Source organism: Ursus americanus, chromosome 8, assembly GCF_024610735.1.
Source record: "Ursus americanus isolate L20-20 chromosome 8, mUrsAme1.1.p, whole genome shotgun sequence".
Classification (NCBI taxonomy): domain Eukaryota; kingdom Metazoa; phylum Chordata; class Mammalia; order Carnivora; family Ursidae; genus Ursus; species Ursus americanus.
The window spans coordinates 63,600,644-63,616,074 of NC_142134.1; the positions used below are offsets into that span (position 1 = coordinate 63,600,644).

A 15,431-nucleotide genomic window follows, 5' to 3' on the forward strand; every position below is an offset into this window, starting at 1 on the left:
TGTACTGTGGACAGGCATTTGGCTGCTGTGAACATTCTGGTACATGTCTATTGGTGAATCTACAAGTGCATTTCTGCTGCATCAGGAATAGAACTACAGGGACACAGGGTTTGTGTATATCCAGAAGACTCTCTGAACATCTTTAAAGGCACTTCTCATGTTCCACATTATTTCAACTTTATGTGTGAATTCACTTCATTTCCCTTACTAGATTATACGTGGTTCTTAACTGAATAAATACGGTTTGTGCCCTGCCTCCTTTGAACTTGAGGGGTCTAACATGAACACAAGATAGAAAACTGGAGTAAGAAAACAGAAAACTAAGTCAGGGGGAAGAAAGGATAAAGGGAATGCGATGGCCCCAATCAACTCCACAAGGGCTTAGGTACTTTGTAAAAAGCTGGACCACAAATGTGGCTGAGCTTCCTGTTGGCCAGTACAAAGAGGGAAACAAGTTACACACACGAGGTTCACACGATAAATGTAGTGACTGCTGGGCAGTGAAGCTATTTCTGGTTCTGAGAAGTAAAACCTGTCAGCCCGAGCCTTCCTAAAGAGCATATTGTTCGACCTGAAAATGAAGGATCCAACAACTTCATTTTGGTAACAACAACAACAAAAAATCCTGTATCTCCCTCTGCTGATAATCTCCCTTAATGTGGACATGAGAAAGCACAGTTTACTATAAGCGACTGTTGGAATAGATGCAACCAGATTACAATTCTCAAGACATCTGACTAAACCCAAGAAAAACAACTAGACTCAGAGTGTCATCTAGGGACCGTTAGGGGGTCTCTGAGACCTTCTCGAGGTCTGCATGATCAAAACTATTTTTATAATACCACTAAAGCTTCTTTGCCTTTTTCTGTTTTAGTTTCAGAAGTAGAGTTCAGTGATTCATCAGTTGCATAGAACACCCAGTGCTCAATACATCAAGTGCCCTCCTTACTGCCCACCACCCAGTTACCCCATCCCCCCACCCACCTCCCCTCCAGCAACCCTGTTCGTTTCCTAGAGTTAAGAGTCTCTTATGGTTTGTCTCCCTCTGTTTTGATCCTCATTTTTCCTTCCCTTCCCCTACATTCATCTGTTTCCTTAAATTCCACGAGTGAAATCATATGGTATTTGTGTTTCTGACTTACTTTGCTTGGCGCAATACCTTCTAGTTCCATCCATGTTGTTGTAAATGGCAAGATTTCATTCTTTTTGATGGCGGAGTAATATTCTATTGTGTGTGTACACACACACACACACACACACACACACACACACACACCTTCTTTATCCATTCATCTGTTGATGGACATCTGGGCTCTTTCCATATTTTGGCTATTGTGGACATTGCTGCTATAAACATTGGGGTGCATGTGCCCCTTCCAATCACTGTTTCTATCCTTTGGATAAACACCTAGTAGTGCAGTTGCTGAGTCATAGTGGTTCTATTTTTAACTTTTTGAGGATACTCCATACTGTTTTCCAGAGTGGCTGCACCAGTTTGCAGTCCCACCAACAGTGTAGGAAGGTCCCCCTTGCCATTTTCTTTTTTTTTTAAAGATTTACTCATCTGAGAGAGGTGGGGAGGGGCAGAGAAAGAGAGAGAATCTCCAACCAGGCTCCCTGCTGTGTGTGGAGCCAGATGCCGGGCCTCCATCCCAGGATCCTGAGATCATGACCTGAGCCAAAACCAAGAGCTGGTCACTTAACTGACTGCACCACCCAGGCGCCCCAGCTATTTTGCCTTTTTTCCTCTCATCTTCTTATGAGTGTGTACAGTGGAGTTTTCCACAGCAACAGATCGAATGCAGAAGCAGATTTTAATTACAATCTAACTGTTAAAATCTATTATGCCAGAGATTAAAGAAATTTGCAAATTATTTTTTATCCTGGAAAACAAATTTTTCATACAAAAATATGTCATATTACTCTATATGGGTTATTGATATTCTTGAGTAAATTAAGATTTCGCTTTAATTTCTAATATAGTACCTGCAGGTATAACCCACTTTGGGTGCTCAAAAAATTTTAAGAGCATTAAAGCATCCTGAGATCAAAAGTTGGGGAACCACTGATCCATAGAAAGATTTCCTGAAAAGGATGTTGTTGGTCACTAGACCCAGAAGATAATCCATGAAAAATATTTTGTGATCGAATACATTTGAGAAATGGTAAGCCTCTCTCGGAAATCACCAAACTAGAAGCAAATAAGCCGAGTTTGCTTTAATTCTGTGTTTCCTAATTGTATCTGACCAAGATCCCCTCTTCCGAGGGCTTTCACGATCGTCCTGGAGGCACACCTGGGCACCTCGTGGATGAACTCCAAGGCCTTCAGTCAGTCCCCAAGTGGAACATCTCTTACAACCCGGCTTTTGTCGAGTGTGGGCAGCACAGTCTGATGTGACAGCTCTGACAACACGAAGACGATCCTTTTATAAACATCAAGGCAGCTGAGCAGGACAGAGAGTTCCTTTATCTCTGCAAAGAGGTGTACCAAGGGCAGGGTCAAAGCCGGGACAAAGATCCCACTGAAGAGTCAAAACGGAGTCTGTTCCATCTGGCACACAGGCAATCGAGGTCCCAGAGTTCTCGACAACATCTTCCAGAGCATATGGTACACGCGCTTGCCTCCGTCATAAAGAAATCTCAATTAAGCACTCACAGAATGCCAGACTTCAAGTTACACAACTTCCTGGTGCCCCCTCCAAGGAAAATAGTGGCCAAATATACCCTGAATGAGTCAACTTCTTTTATTGGGTTATTAACCATAAGTCAATTAAATGTTAGGGAATGTCTACCAAAAAATGATGCCTTTGGTTATGGAACCATCAGTCTGAGTTCTTTTTGACAGTAATTACGTAACTGTGTTAGTTGTCTGTTAAAGCGAACTCCCAGTTCACAATAATAAACTCATGTCATCAGGCAGCTCATCTCAAGAGAACCCACAGTAATGTGCAAGGCACTCTGGGAAATCTAAAAATGAAAAAGAGGTGTCTCTTCAAAAACATATAATCTAGTAAGGGGCCAGAGAGAGCACCGGAGAAGAAAGTATTCCCACGCTCATCTCCGCAGCAGCTGGTGAGGTGGCCAGTGGAGCCCTGCAACCAATAAGTATCTGTCTCAACAAATCTGCTCTTTACCTTTAAAATGTTTGCTTGTACACGAACTGAGAGACACCACCCAGCCGAATATCTCATCAAATATTATCCAGTCAAACAGTGCTTCTTAGTGTGACTTCATGAGTTTATATAGGATTTTCAAAAAAAACTTACACCATTGTGAATTAAAACTAGATCCTTTTAATATACATACTCCCTCTGTTAATTCAACACTGATTTCTATTGTGCGCGCACAGACATCTGGTTGGACTCGCTTCCTGTTTACTTATTTCCCAACATGCGGCAGCCTTCGGCGAGATGGCGAAGCTGAACTGGTTATTGTTAAAGAGTACAAGGTACCTTGTCCTCGGAGTTTTATCAACTTAATGCTTCCAAGAGCCCTGTGAGGCTGCTCGGCGTGCTGGCTTGTCACTGAAATTTCCCGTTTGGAGGATGGCAAGACAGACCAGGATCTTCCCAAGTCTCCTGGCTGCTTGCATTCACATCACAGCTTGGTTGGGAAAGCGGCAGAGACTGAATAATGAGTAGATCTCCTCCAAACACAGCTGGGTGAGAGAGCTTCATTTTTAGACAGTAAAGCGAATCGTGAAAACCTCCCTAATGGTGTGGTTTGCTCCAGGGTTCTTTTGATACTTAAGAAGGGAAATATTAATCCTTGTGCACAGTACTCTTATTTTCAGCTTTATAGAGTTTTCTTCTCCAGCCATCCTTCTGTAGTGAGGCAATTCATTGTACTTGCGGCAGAACGGAAAGCATGAAGACGTCTTTCATAATCGAGGTGGTGATGGCCTTCTCATTTCCTGCCAAATGGATCAGACCACACTTTTAACCCTATAGAAAGAAACATGAATCAAAACAGGATTCGCTTTTAAACCTCCTACCACTTCCCTCAATTGCAAACAAGCAAAATGACATCAGAATTGAGCTGTGCAATTTCCATGTAGTCTGAGACAGCGCGGCCAAGCCGCCGGCAGCCTGGGATGCTACGGCTGGGTGGCCATGGCCGCCGTGAGAGACGGAAATGGCTCTGAAATTGCCCCACAATGGGAAGCTGTGTATCTGGCCTAGTCAAAATATAAATAATAATAATATTAAAAAAAAAAAAAGAATGTTGCCCCAGATTACAACGGTTTTGGTTAATAAACTGGAAGCCTCTCCTTCTCACCCAACTGGGATGATCTGAAAGTAACTAACCATTCAGCCACAAGGGGAACTTTGGAGCTTCTGTAATAAAGCAGAATCCCACATCAATTAAAATGGCTCACAGGTAAACAGCCCTTTTCCCACGAGGGCAGGGTTTACTAGGTGCTTGGTAAATCGGTCTGTAGAACAATGATTCACCCTCGATATTCAATCGCACATTTGTGACATGTTTATGCCCATTTATCAAATGCGCAAGAGGAACGTGCAAACTTGCAAGCATATTCCGGGGTGAAATACTAAAATGAAGTCTTGGGGTGACTTCTACAAAATGGCAACTTCTGTGCCATGAACAGCACAATCAGCAGCTAGCCTCCGCACTCCAAAGATCTGTGCCACTGCAGGGCAGGCACGCGCACCCCACCCAACGGCACAAACGCGACTGTTTTGATTTCTGAGTTCACCTGGTGGCTGCACGTCTTCTTGAACAACACCAGCTCGATTTATGGCTTGCTCCTTCTCTGAAAAACACAACAGAAAAACTGCTCTTTACAAAGGTAGGGGGTGGGTCATGGTGGTAGAAATCTTTCTATTTCTGCGGGACAATGACATGGGACAATTCGGAAGCGATATATACTAGAGGCCAATACTCAAAGCTCTCAGGTTATGGAAGTTAGAGCCTACAGAGCAGACAGATTGGGTATTTTCAATATGAGCAAAGAAAGCTGTACTTCCAAAGAAAAGCTCCCGACTAACATCTTTTCTCGGTGATCTCAGCATTTTGGAAAGGCAACAAAACAACAGAAAAAGAACAATTTTGAAAGAGCTGGTGGGCGGGATATTATGAGGGGAAGGCTGCTGAATTGAAGGAACAAGTACAATTAAGAAAACGATGTAGTTTCTATGTCTCAAATGTGCTCCGCTGAAGGACTAGACCCAGAGCTAAATATGCTATGTTTTTGATAGGAAATAGAGCAGAAAATTAATCTTTGGGTGGGTGGCTTTGGTTTGGATAATTGAAGCTTCCCTAATTGATTGCAGGTGCTGTGCCAATTAGTAAGCGCGTTCCAGCTACAGCAGCTCAGCCCATCTCTTTGGAGATGTCCAACAGGCGAGGGCCAAGAGAAATTGGGCATTTTATGTCTGTGGGCTTCAAGCGTTCTGACACATCTTTCTAAGTGGTTTAGAATAAACCCAAGGTCTGTGAAAACAAAGACTTATTATTTTAAGTATCTTGACAAACAAATGGCGGCTTTTCAGGGGAAAGACTTGGAGCCAAAGGATGTTTACTACTAAATTATAGTAATTAAATGTTGTAATCAGACCTTTGTCTTAATCAGGCTGCCAGTGTTTCTTGAAATCCACATTCAGCTCTTATTTAATATTAGGCCGTCTCCTTTATTCCGGCCCCTGGATTCTCATAAAGTTACAAGAAGCATAAAGGTACAAGAAACAGGGACTTGCCAAATCGAATATTCATTGAACTTGCTTCTCCAGTGATGTGACAGAAAGTCAATCCTAAGTGGCCTACCTGAGAGTTTTATCAATGCTAAGTTTAGCTTTGGCAAATAAAACACTAGGCAACAGGGATTATGTGAATCTTGATATCTAATTCTAAGACAGACAGAGGGAAGACACAGCATAATGAAGCCCACTATAGACAATGGCCCAATGGTTTCCCTGGGCCTCTCTGAAAAGTAGCAGGTAAGAGAGAACGAAGACCCTCAGGACCAAGCTATGCCAAAAGGCTTCTTCCATCTACAGTGGATAATGGAGCTCTCCAGTGTCAGATTTTCTAAAATAACTCAAAAGGTGATCTCATTTCCTAAGACATTAAATTCCTGTAGAATTGAGCCCTACCATACTGTCAACATGTAAGTTATCAAAGTACGGATGTGTCTCAAATAAGCTCTTAGAAAATGCCCATGGGAGCGTGGCTGGGTGGCTCAGTCGGTTAAGCAGGTGTCTGCCTTCAGCTCAGGTCATGGTCTCCAGATCCTAGGATCAAGCCCTGAGTTGGCCTTCCTGCTCAGCAGGGAGTCTGCTCTTCTCTCTCTCTCCCTTTGCCCCTCCCCCACTCATTCTCTCTCTCTCTCTCTCTCTCTGTCTTTCAAATAAATAAATAAAATCTTTTTAAAATAAATAGAATCTTTAAAAAAGAAAGAAAGAAAGAAAGAAAGAAAGAAAGAAAGAAAGAAAGAAAGAAAGAAAGAGAAAGAAAGAAAGAAAATGCCAATGGGTGCAAGACTACACTGCCCACTGCCACTGATGGTGCCAGGACAAAAATAGATACGATTTTCCATGCCTAAAAGGTCCGTTTGCCAATATTATGGAAGAGGTGAGGTGTTGTGGTTGTTGTTTTTTAAGATTTTATTTATTTATTTTAAAGAGAGAAAGCACGGGCACACACAAGTGTGGTGAGAAGCAGAGGGAGAAGGATAAGCAGACTCCGTACTGAGCACGGAGCCCAATGCAGGGCTCCATCCCACGACCCTGAGACCATGACCTGAGCCGAAATCAAGAGTCAGACACATAACCAACTGAGCCATCCAGATGTCCCTGGAAGAGGTGAGTTTTTAAAAAAATAATCAATTGCCAGAAAGCTTTCTAGCCATGGATTTAAGAAAATCAGACAGCCTGGTATATTGAACACATTCTCCAAGAGGCGGGGACTGCAAAGCTGGACACTGGCAGACTGCCAAGCACCAAAGGAAGTTGACTTTTGATAGCAAGGACAGAATGTCTAATTGTATCCTAACCTCTCACAGTGCAATGGAGAACCAAGGGAAGAGAAAGGAATCCCTGTCTTCACACTTTTCTTGCTAATTGCTAATGAGGTTCGAGAGAAGCTAAGGATTTATTTAAAATAGACCATAATCTCTTCATAATCCTTGTCCTTATGCAACCACCTCATTTTTTTTTTGGCTTGGACAGGCAATTTAAACCGATTTGCTGAACTAGTTCCTATCAAGTGATAACCGGTATTAGCAACCTATCTACATCCCCTGGTTCTTTCATCCATTAATGTTTCATAAATACTCTAAAGCCAAAGCAGTCTTATATAAATTCACGATATGACACAAAGGCACTTTAAAATTTGTGAATGCGGACTATGCGAGAAGGAAAACAAACTGGTCCCTCGGGATTTAGCAGTATGTCTTGCTGAAGTTGACAGTAAGTTTCTATTTTGCTATCATTAGAGAAACAGCAAGTGTCTATAAACCTCAAGAAAAGGGCAACGCTGAAGTCAGAGGTTTAAGTATGCGAACAAATCAGGATAAGCTAATTACTACTGACTTTTCAGTAGTGAGCATGTTTCTATCAGCGGTGAAATGATTAAGACGCAAACATGCCGTACTGGGCTGGAGCTTCGTGATGCCAGTTAGAAAAGGCCCCACGCCAGTGTCTCAGCAAGCCCAATTCTGCCCCCTGGTGCTAAGGCAGTGGTGTGATTTGTAGCTTTAATTGAGGATCGTTATCTCTAGGTCAAAGGGCCAAAGTGTTATTATGAAAACTGGTAATGCATGTGGGCGGGCTGATTCTCTGACGGTAGTGACAGAATCCACCTAATAATTTTTAAGTCTCTGAAAATGAAAACATATCTTCATAGTAAATGTCCATACTGTCAAACAGCTCTACTGTGTGACTTGTGACTTTGACATTCACAATCACGCAGCAGAAGACAGTGTTCCCCAGGGCCCGCTGACAGCTGACTGGCTGAGCGTGCTCGGGTGGAGGGCCAGCAGCCAGAAACCGAGCAGCAGGTGCAGAAGGTCAGGACCTCAGCACTCTGCCCAGTGAGAAGACCCTGCCTCAGGACCCCTCCCCGCCACCTCCTCTTGGCAACAGACAGTTAAAAATAAAAGCAACTCCAAACCTGAAGTAATGGGACAAATGGCAACATGTGAGTGTGGGCTGTATATGAGATAATAGCATTGTGTCAATATTACAGTTCCCGGCCTGGCTAACTGCATTGTGGTTATATAAGAGAATGGCCTTGTTCCTAGGAAATCCATGCTGAAGTGTTTGGGAAGGAAAGCTCACAGTGTCCTGAACTTACTCTCAAATGGTTCAGCAAAACAACAGAAATAATTACCCATCTATGTAATTATGTATGTATATGTGTATGTATGTACGCATGTATGTAAAAGTCTGTAATATAGCCAAGCATATGGGGGAAAGCAAATGCAGCAAAACGTTCACTGGTAAATCTAGGTGACAAATATATGGGGATTTATTGTACTATTCTTAGGTCTTTTCTGTTGGTTTGGATTTTTTTTTAATAACTGAAATATACAACCGCAAAACAAGTTTTTAGGATGTCCTTATACTTCCTTGTGACTGTTCCATGATGATTACTTCAAAGTATCTTTTTTTAAACAGCAAATAAAAAAATTAAAAATTACTTTTTCAACGTTCCCATTTCACTGCTGTTGCCTGGACACGTACTCTGTCTGCCTACAGACGGGGTCATCCAGGACTGGATGTGCCCCAGTGCCCAGTTGAACCAGCGGCAGAAGGGACCAAACTGCCATGGTGGCAAGTGCGAACCAGTGGCTCAGGGGGACCAAAGGGCCACTGGAGGCACTGACTCCTCCCAACACCAGAAACACTTGTGCTTCTTCACCAGAGAGTCTGGTTGAACCCAGGGAGCTCCGTAATGCCAGTTAGAAAATAAGACTTTAGTCTGTCCCTGTACTGCACTGGACTCTCCAGTGAAAGAAATTAAAAAGCATATTCTAGCACCTGGCATGGGATAGGGAAAAGGCCCTCCCGAGGTCAGAAGTATTCCTGGGTCAAGCGATTTCTTCCAACCCTGTTCCAATGCCGAACAACAGACTTCCAGCCGGGGGCAGCAGGTGCAGCAGTAAGAGAACGTGACCGACTGGGGGAGGACTAGGTCCCCTCACGACAATCCCGTGCAGCCTTTCCCTCCGCTAGTAAACACTCTGTGCTGTCTTCAAGGCACGTGAAACAGGGCATCATTAAGTAGCAGACAAGGTCAGGGAGTTAGGCTCTAGTGTCCACCCAGCAATTAACGTGCTCAGTGGCTCTGGACAAGTCACCTAAGTGAGGGGACTGAAAGAGCACGGGTTTTCTGGCAAAACTCTTGGCATTTGATGCTTCTGTACATCTACTTAAAGTTAAAAATGAACAGGATCACCGAACATGATCCAATTCTGTCCATCTCACAGGCTGGGATCAAATACATGTTATTTTTAAAGGCCATATTCAGGATCACGGTCTAGTTCTAGGCCACAGAGCTAGACTGGGCTCCGAGCTACAGCAGCTGTACTCTCCCCGAAACGTGGGCTCTTCCAACAAACCACACTGTGCCAGCAGGATGAAAGCTAAAAGGCATCATCTGGGATTCCCTCCAGGAGCACGACAGAACTGTCCCCATACTTCCGGTATGGGATCGCTGACCACCAATGCCAACGCTGTCTCCCGAGGGCTCATTTTGGGACTCAAGTGTCACATGTAGAACTGACCTTGTCATCCCTGTTAACACCTAGGAAAGTCTGGCTGAGTTAGTGGAAGAGCTGAAGATCACATGACATGAAACCCAATAAGGCAGTCTTGTCAGAGCGGCCTGCCTGCTTTAAGGTACGGAAGACCACCTTGATTTTATTTTATCTAAGCAGACTTCCCCTTCTTTCTTGCTGCCGCTGGGCTTATTCTGGCAGAGACCCTGTAATGGAGCTATCCCCGCACTCCCCGTGCCCGGGCTGGCCAGCAATACTCAGGCTGGCCCCGCTGAAGGGCCCGCACTGACCTGACACTCGGACCCGACATGGTAACGTGGGCTCCTCCCGAGCCAGCCCACTGACCCCACTTCTCAAGGACTGGATGTCTGGCCTACCTTGCCCTGCGCTTCCAAGAACTGTGGCCTTCTCCTTGGTCTGCCCAGAGTCCTGGGGAATACAAATGTATGAAGGATGGTCGGGAGAGGAAGACCCAGGAGAGGCTAAGAAGGAGTGGCTGAAAGACAGGAGCAAAAGAGCAAAGGCAAGAGGACTGGCAGCGGGGGTGGTCACGGAAGCTCAGGGAAGACAATGTTTCAAGAAGAGTGGGGGCTGTGCCTCTCACTCACAGATGACTGCACTTTCTGCGTTACAATGAGAACGGAAGTCATCACCCGGAAGTGCCCACAACTTCCCAACACCGAACCTCTATTTAGCTGCATCCTTACCTGCCCTTCCTTCTGAGCCAGTGGAAGAGGTGTCCTGCCTTCAGTCCAAGGCTCTCCTCCATCTGATCTCAAGATGCCCTACCATCTGTCACTCTATGGATTATCTTCATCCTTCCTTGTCCAGACACCTCCTGGCTGTCCCACCCCTCCCTGAAACAAAACTCTCCCTAGACCCTCTGACCTGCTGCAAACATACTCTATCATTTTCCTCTACATACAAATACCTTTAAGTAGCCATTCAGTGGAGCAGCGACTCTCTGCCCACCACCAAACCACTGAAAGCATTCTTCACTAGATAACTCTGACCTTCACCTTCTTTTTCATGAATTCACTGAATATTCCCACTTCTAATCTTTCTGACTCCAAGAAGCCCAAGCCTGCTGGCCATACCCCTTTTCATCAAGAGTTGTCTTCATGGGACTTGCGACTGCAGCCTCTTCTGGTTTTAACCCTCTTGCTCTGGCCGCTCCTTGTCTCCTTTGATGGCTCCTTTCTTCTGATCGTGTGCTCTTCCAATACTGTGTTTACCAGTGTTCTGTCCCAGGCCAGCTTGTCTCTCGCGGTTTCCCAGTGCCGCCCTGGCGCCCTTAGCTCCGATGGCTCTGCCTCCCACCCCGTGCTCATCCAGCGCCCCATCCAGGCCCCACCTCTAGTTCCAGCTCAGGCCCAGTACCTCAGCTGGAGGTATCCCACTGCCTGTCCGCGATCTCCGCGAGCACATCCAGATATCCCACTGCCTGTCCGCGATCTCCGCGAGCACATCCAAATTGTCACTCTCCTTCATCTCCTTCCCTCACCCTGTAGAGTTTACTTCTTAAATACAGCTCCCCAATTCAGTACTTCTCCCCAGTCCTATAACCACCACTGGTTCGGGCTACAGTCACCTCTCCCTAGTCTCCTGTGACCACAGCAAGTACAGCCTTCCTCTATCCGGAAATCTTGCTGACCCCGAGTGAGAGGGAATCCGATCACCTCACTCTTCGGATTAAAATACTTCCTTGAGCCTCCACTGGCTAGACACTGGGGACAGCAGAGGGCTGTGGAAGTGTTTTAATCAAGCAAGCAAGATGATCAAATACAAAAAACAAATGGCACGACAACAGCCACAGAGAAAACTGGAGTTCTAGACATTTTCTGACAAACAAGAATGAATTTTGCCAGTGACAACCGCTCATGAAAGAAATATTATCAGATGCACCTCAGAATGAGGAAAATGGACAATAGAAAGGAGTGAGATGTAGGCTCGGTGAGTAAAGAATGTGAGCAAAGAGAAACAATCAGTGACAGCACAAAACCCTGCCAGTACTAGGTGACTGGGAAGGAATAAATGCACAGAGGGGCGTGTGGTACAAGGACCAGGGCATTCTCCTCAGGTCTTTGTATATTTCCTAGGAGGATAAAGATATTGACGAACTTTAAACAGTAATCCTGAAAGAATAAAAATAGAATGTAAAACTTTCAAAAGAATAGAGGAGAAAACGAACTTGAAGTTGCAGAAACGGAGGAAAAAAAGGAGTTATAGAAATAGAAGATTTCTAAAACACAAAGTAAGATGCAAATAAATATAAATATATCAGTAAACATATATGAAAATGAGCTCAATCCAACAGTTAAGAGAAATTATCAGATTGGATTACAAAATCCAGTTTAGGCTGGTTATGAGATTTAAAGACAGATGCCAAAGAGCACCTGGGTGGCTCAGTCGGTTAAGCATCTGACTCTTGATTTTGACTCAGGTCATGATCTTAGGGTTGTGAGATCGAGCCCTGCGTTGGGCCCCCACTCTGCGGGGAGTCTACTTGTCTTCCTCTCCTTCTGTCCCTCTCCCCAGTCTCTCTCTTTCTTTTTTTTTTTTTTAAAGATTTTACTTATTTATTTGACAGAGAGAAAGAGCCAGCGAGAAAGGGAACACAAGCAGGAGGAGTGGGAGAGGAAGAAGCAAGCTCCCAGCAGAGAAGCCCGATGCGGGGCTCGATCCCAGAACGCCGGGATCACGCCCTGAGCCGAAGGCAGACACTTAACGACTGCGCCACCCAGGCGCCCCCCCCCTCAAATAAATAAATCTTTAAACAAGAATATTCTCTATTGTGTGCACCTAATAATATGGCCTAAAGATACCTAAGTAACAGAATTAAGAAGTTTGGTCTGGAATTGACATACACAGAACTCTGTACCCAAAGATGACATACACTCACTTCAAGCGCAGAAGGAACATTTCAAAACGGACCTGTACTAAGCCACAAAGCAAATCTTGACCAATCACCAAAATCATATAGCCTTCATTCTTTAACCACAAATGCAAATAAGGTAGAAATCAGCAACAAAAGGGCAACCAGAAAGACCACTGTGGCCACTGCGTAGAGAATGAGTTAGTAGTTGGGGCCTGGTAGAAGCAGGGAGACCGGCTTGGAGTCCAAGGAGAAGGTGAGGGAAGTGGGCTGGATGACAGTGGGGACAGTGAGATGGACAGAATGCTCTTACCATCTTGGCCGGTTATGTACCCCGGAACCTAACGCGGTACCAGGTACGCAGCCATTGCTAAAATCCGGGTTATAAAAAAATGCAAAAGAAGCTAAATAAATACTAGTTCAAGTGCTGAAACGAACTGCAGCTCTATCCTCCCAATAGACAGGCCAGGCTTTCATGGCCCGGTCACCAATACCTTACCTGCCGGGACCCCAGTATACTTCCAGGTCAGCCAGCCCTGCTTAAATCTCCTTGTCTCACACTCCTGTCCTATGGCTCCTTATTTTTTAAACATTTTTATGGAATGCCTAATATAAAACTGTACTAGGTGTTTCCACACACCTGTTATCTCATTTAATACACCCCAAAACCTATAAATTGAGTCCTGCAAACTCCACTGCTATAGATGAAGAAATAGGCTGGGCTCAAGGAGGTTAAGTAACTCGCCTTAAGATCCTTATCTAGGAGGGATTTAGACCCTCGCCTGCCCTGCTCCCCCTTTTCACCCCCTCAGAGACAGTACGGTGCTGTGGTGTAGTGACTGAACACACTGGTTCAAATCCTAGATCTGACTTATCGGCTGTGGGTCCTTGTATAGGTCACTTAACTGTTCCATACCTGTCTGTCCACATATAAAATGGGGGTGATGATCACACAGCAGCTACAACAAATGGTTATGAAAACTACATGGGTTAATATATATGAAGTGCTTGGGATGCATGGCACAAGCCCACACCTTCGTCATCTGATCTGGACGAGCATGTCTCCACCTCGGCACCATGCGCATCCTGGGGGGCTGTGCACCGCGGCACTTTGCAGCATCCCTGGCCTCTAGCCACTAGATGCCAGTAGCACCCTCACACCACCCCACTCCACCCCCAGTTGTGACAGGCAAAAATGTCTCCAAGATAGAACCAAATGTCCCCTGGGGGACAAAATCATCCCCAGCAGTGAGCCATTGTTTTAGTCTTCATAGTGGACACTTTTCCAGTGGGATCCAAAGCAGAGCCCCTTGTCCTAAATTCTATTCTAGATGCCCTAAGAAGATAGCCTGGGGCACGGATCCAGTCAGGATGATGGAACGAGATTATGCAGGGATTCACACCACCCTCTGTTTACCCCTACGTGTGGCGCATGGACCTAGGCTAGAAGGCAGAATGCACAGAGGCCATTTCAATCCTGGATGATGAAAGAAGCTACCAGGAAATGTGAGTGTGTACTTAAAACACCCTGCCTCCAGAAACCAAATGTTGTAGCATTTGTAACGGGCAGAGCATTTACACAGAGCTTTTGCCTTCAAATCGCCAAGCTTTCAGCCTCTGCTAATATTCTCCAGGGGGCAGGACTGGCCCTCTTCCATCTTCGAGATGATTCAGGTTTCCTGGAGAACAAAATGAGCCTCTAATGCCTAATATTTTCTCTCTGACAGATGGTTTCAGATGTATCAAAGTGCTAATCCTTGCTGAGGTATAGGTCTCAAGGAAGGAGAGTTTGGCTTTTAGAATGATAGAACTTGAATGATTAAGGAGGAAAATTACTCCCAGGATATTCACCATTGTCATGTGAGCAAACCGCTTAAAATGAAGGAAGACAGCAGAATCTGAAAAAAGATCTGAGGAAAAACTCAAAAACCCAGGTTAACAGTTTAGGTTTGAAACATTTCCGCTCAAAGCTGTCTCTGGGAGTGGAAATGAAGTGCAATAAAAACACCTTCAGGCTCAGGATGATTAGGGCTCCATGTGCCTCCCTCCAAGATCACCATTCCCAGCTTCCGTGTGTGGGAGACGCCCTGCACACACAGGCCAGGGTTGGAGTATTTGCCTTTTAACTAGCTGTGTGACCTAGGGCCTGTTATACAACCTCTCTGGGCCTGTTTTCCCGCCTATGAAACGGGCATTAATACCTACCCCAAAGCAAGGTTGTGGACATTACAAGATCCAATGTATACCTAACCAGACACAGTAAGCGTTCCGCGAATGCCACCTGTGAGCACGAACTAGTATTTAGTGTCAACCTACTATGTGTCGGCTGCCTTCATTACCACCTGTCTCAATGGAGGCTAAACGGTCTTATTTTACCGATTACAAATATCTATTTATAGACGAGGATGCTGAGAGTACGAGAGATTCACACTTGTCCACGGTCACAAAGCCGCACACAGCCGGATTCGAACCCGGGGCCGCCTGACTCCCGAGCCAAGCTCTTTCCACGGCCCCACAGCAGGTGCGGGGCGGAAGAGAGGGGGGGTTTACTGAGACCAGGCCACCGCGCGGGGTCACAGGTCACTCACGGTACTCCTCCAGCCTCATTAGGGGCCGGAAATAGATAGGGTAGAAGGCGGCGCCGATCAGGGAGATGAAGCTGCCGAAGATGAGCACGGTGCGCAGGTTCCGGGACATGGCGCCGGGCAGGGGGCCTGCCCAGACCGGCTGAGAGCCCCGCACGCTGGGTGTCCCGGTTCGCGCCGCGGGACCGTGACCCCGCTCGGAAGAGGCGGAGCGGCTTTCGCTTCCGGGCCT

General features: G+C 45.5%; 1 protein-coding gene across 1 annotated transcript; it reads right to left on the reverse strand.

The window, feature by feature from the left end:
- Nucleotides 1–1,795: 1,795 nt before the first annotated feature.
- SMIM20 (small integral membrane protein 20) lies at nt 1,796–15,415 on the reverse strand. The gene is made up of 3 exons (XM_045771406.2): nt 15,203–15,415; nt 4,718–4,774; nt 1,796–3,944 (listed from the first exon to the last, which is right to left on the reverse strand). The coding sequence occupies exons 1-3, from the start codon at nt 15,309–15,311 to the stop codon at nt 3,907–3,909; spliced, it is 204 nt and encodes a 67-aa protein (XP_045627362.1). The 5' UTR covers nt 15,312–15,415; the 3' UTR covers nt 1,796–3,906.
- Nucleotides 15,416–15,431: the final 16 nt, after the last annotated feature.

Bases quoted from the DNA above. Each gene is read 5' to 3' on its own strand.
- SMIM20 (XM_045771406.2), bottom strand. From the start codon at position 15,311: ATGTCCCGGAACCTGCGCACCGTGCTCATCTTCGGCAGCTTCATCTCC. The intron at 4,775-15,202 runs GTGAGTGACCTG...TGTGTTTTTCAG, and splicing joins AATGAGGCTGGAGGAGTACC to AGAAGGAGCAAGCCATAAAT. The intron at 3,945-4,717 runs GTGAACTCAGAA...TTCTTTCTATAG, and splicing joins AGAAGACGTGCAGCCACCAG to GGTTAAAAGTGTGGTCTGAT.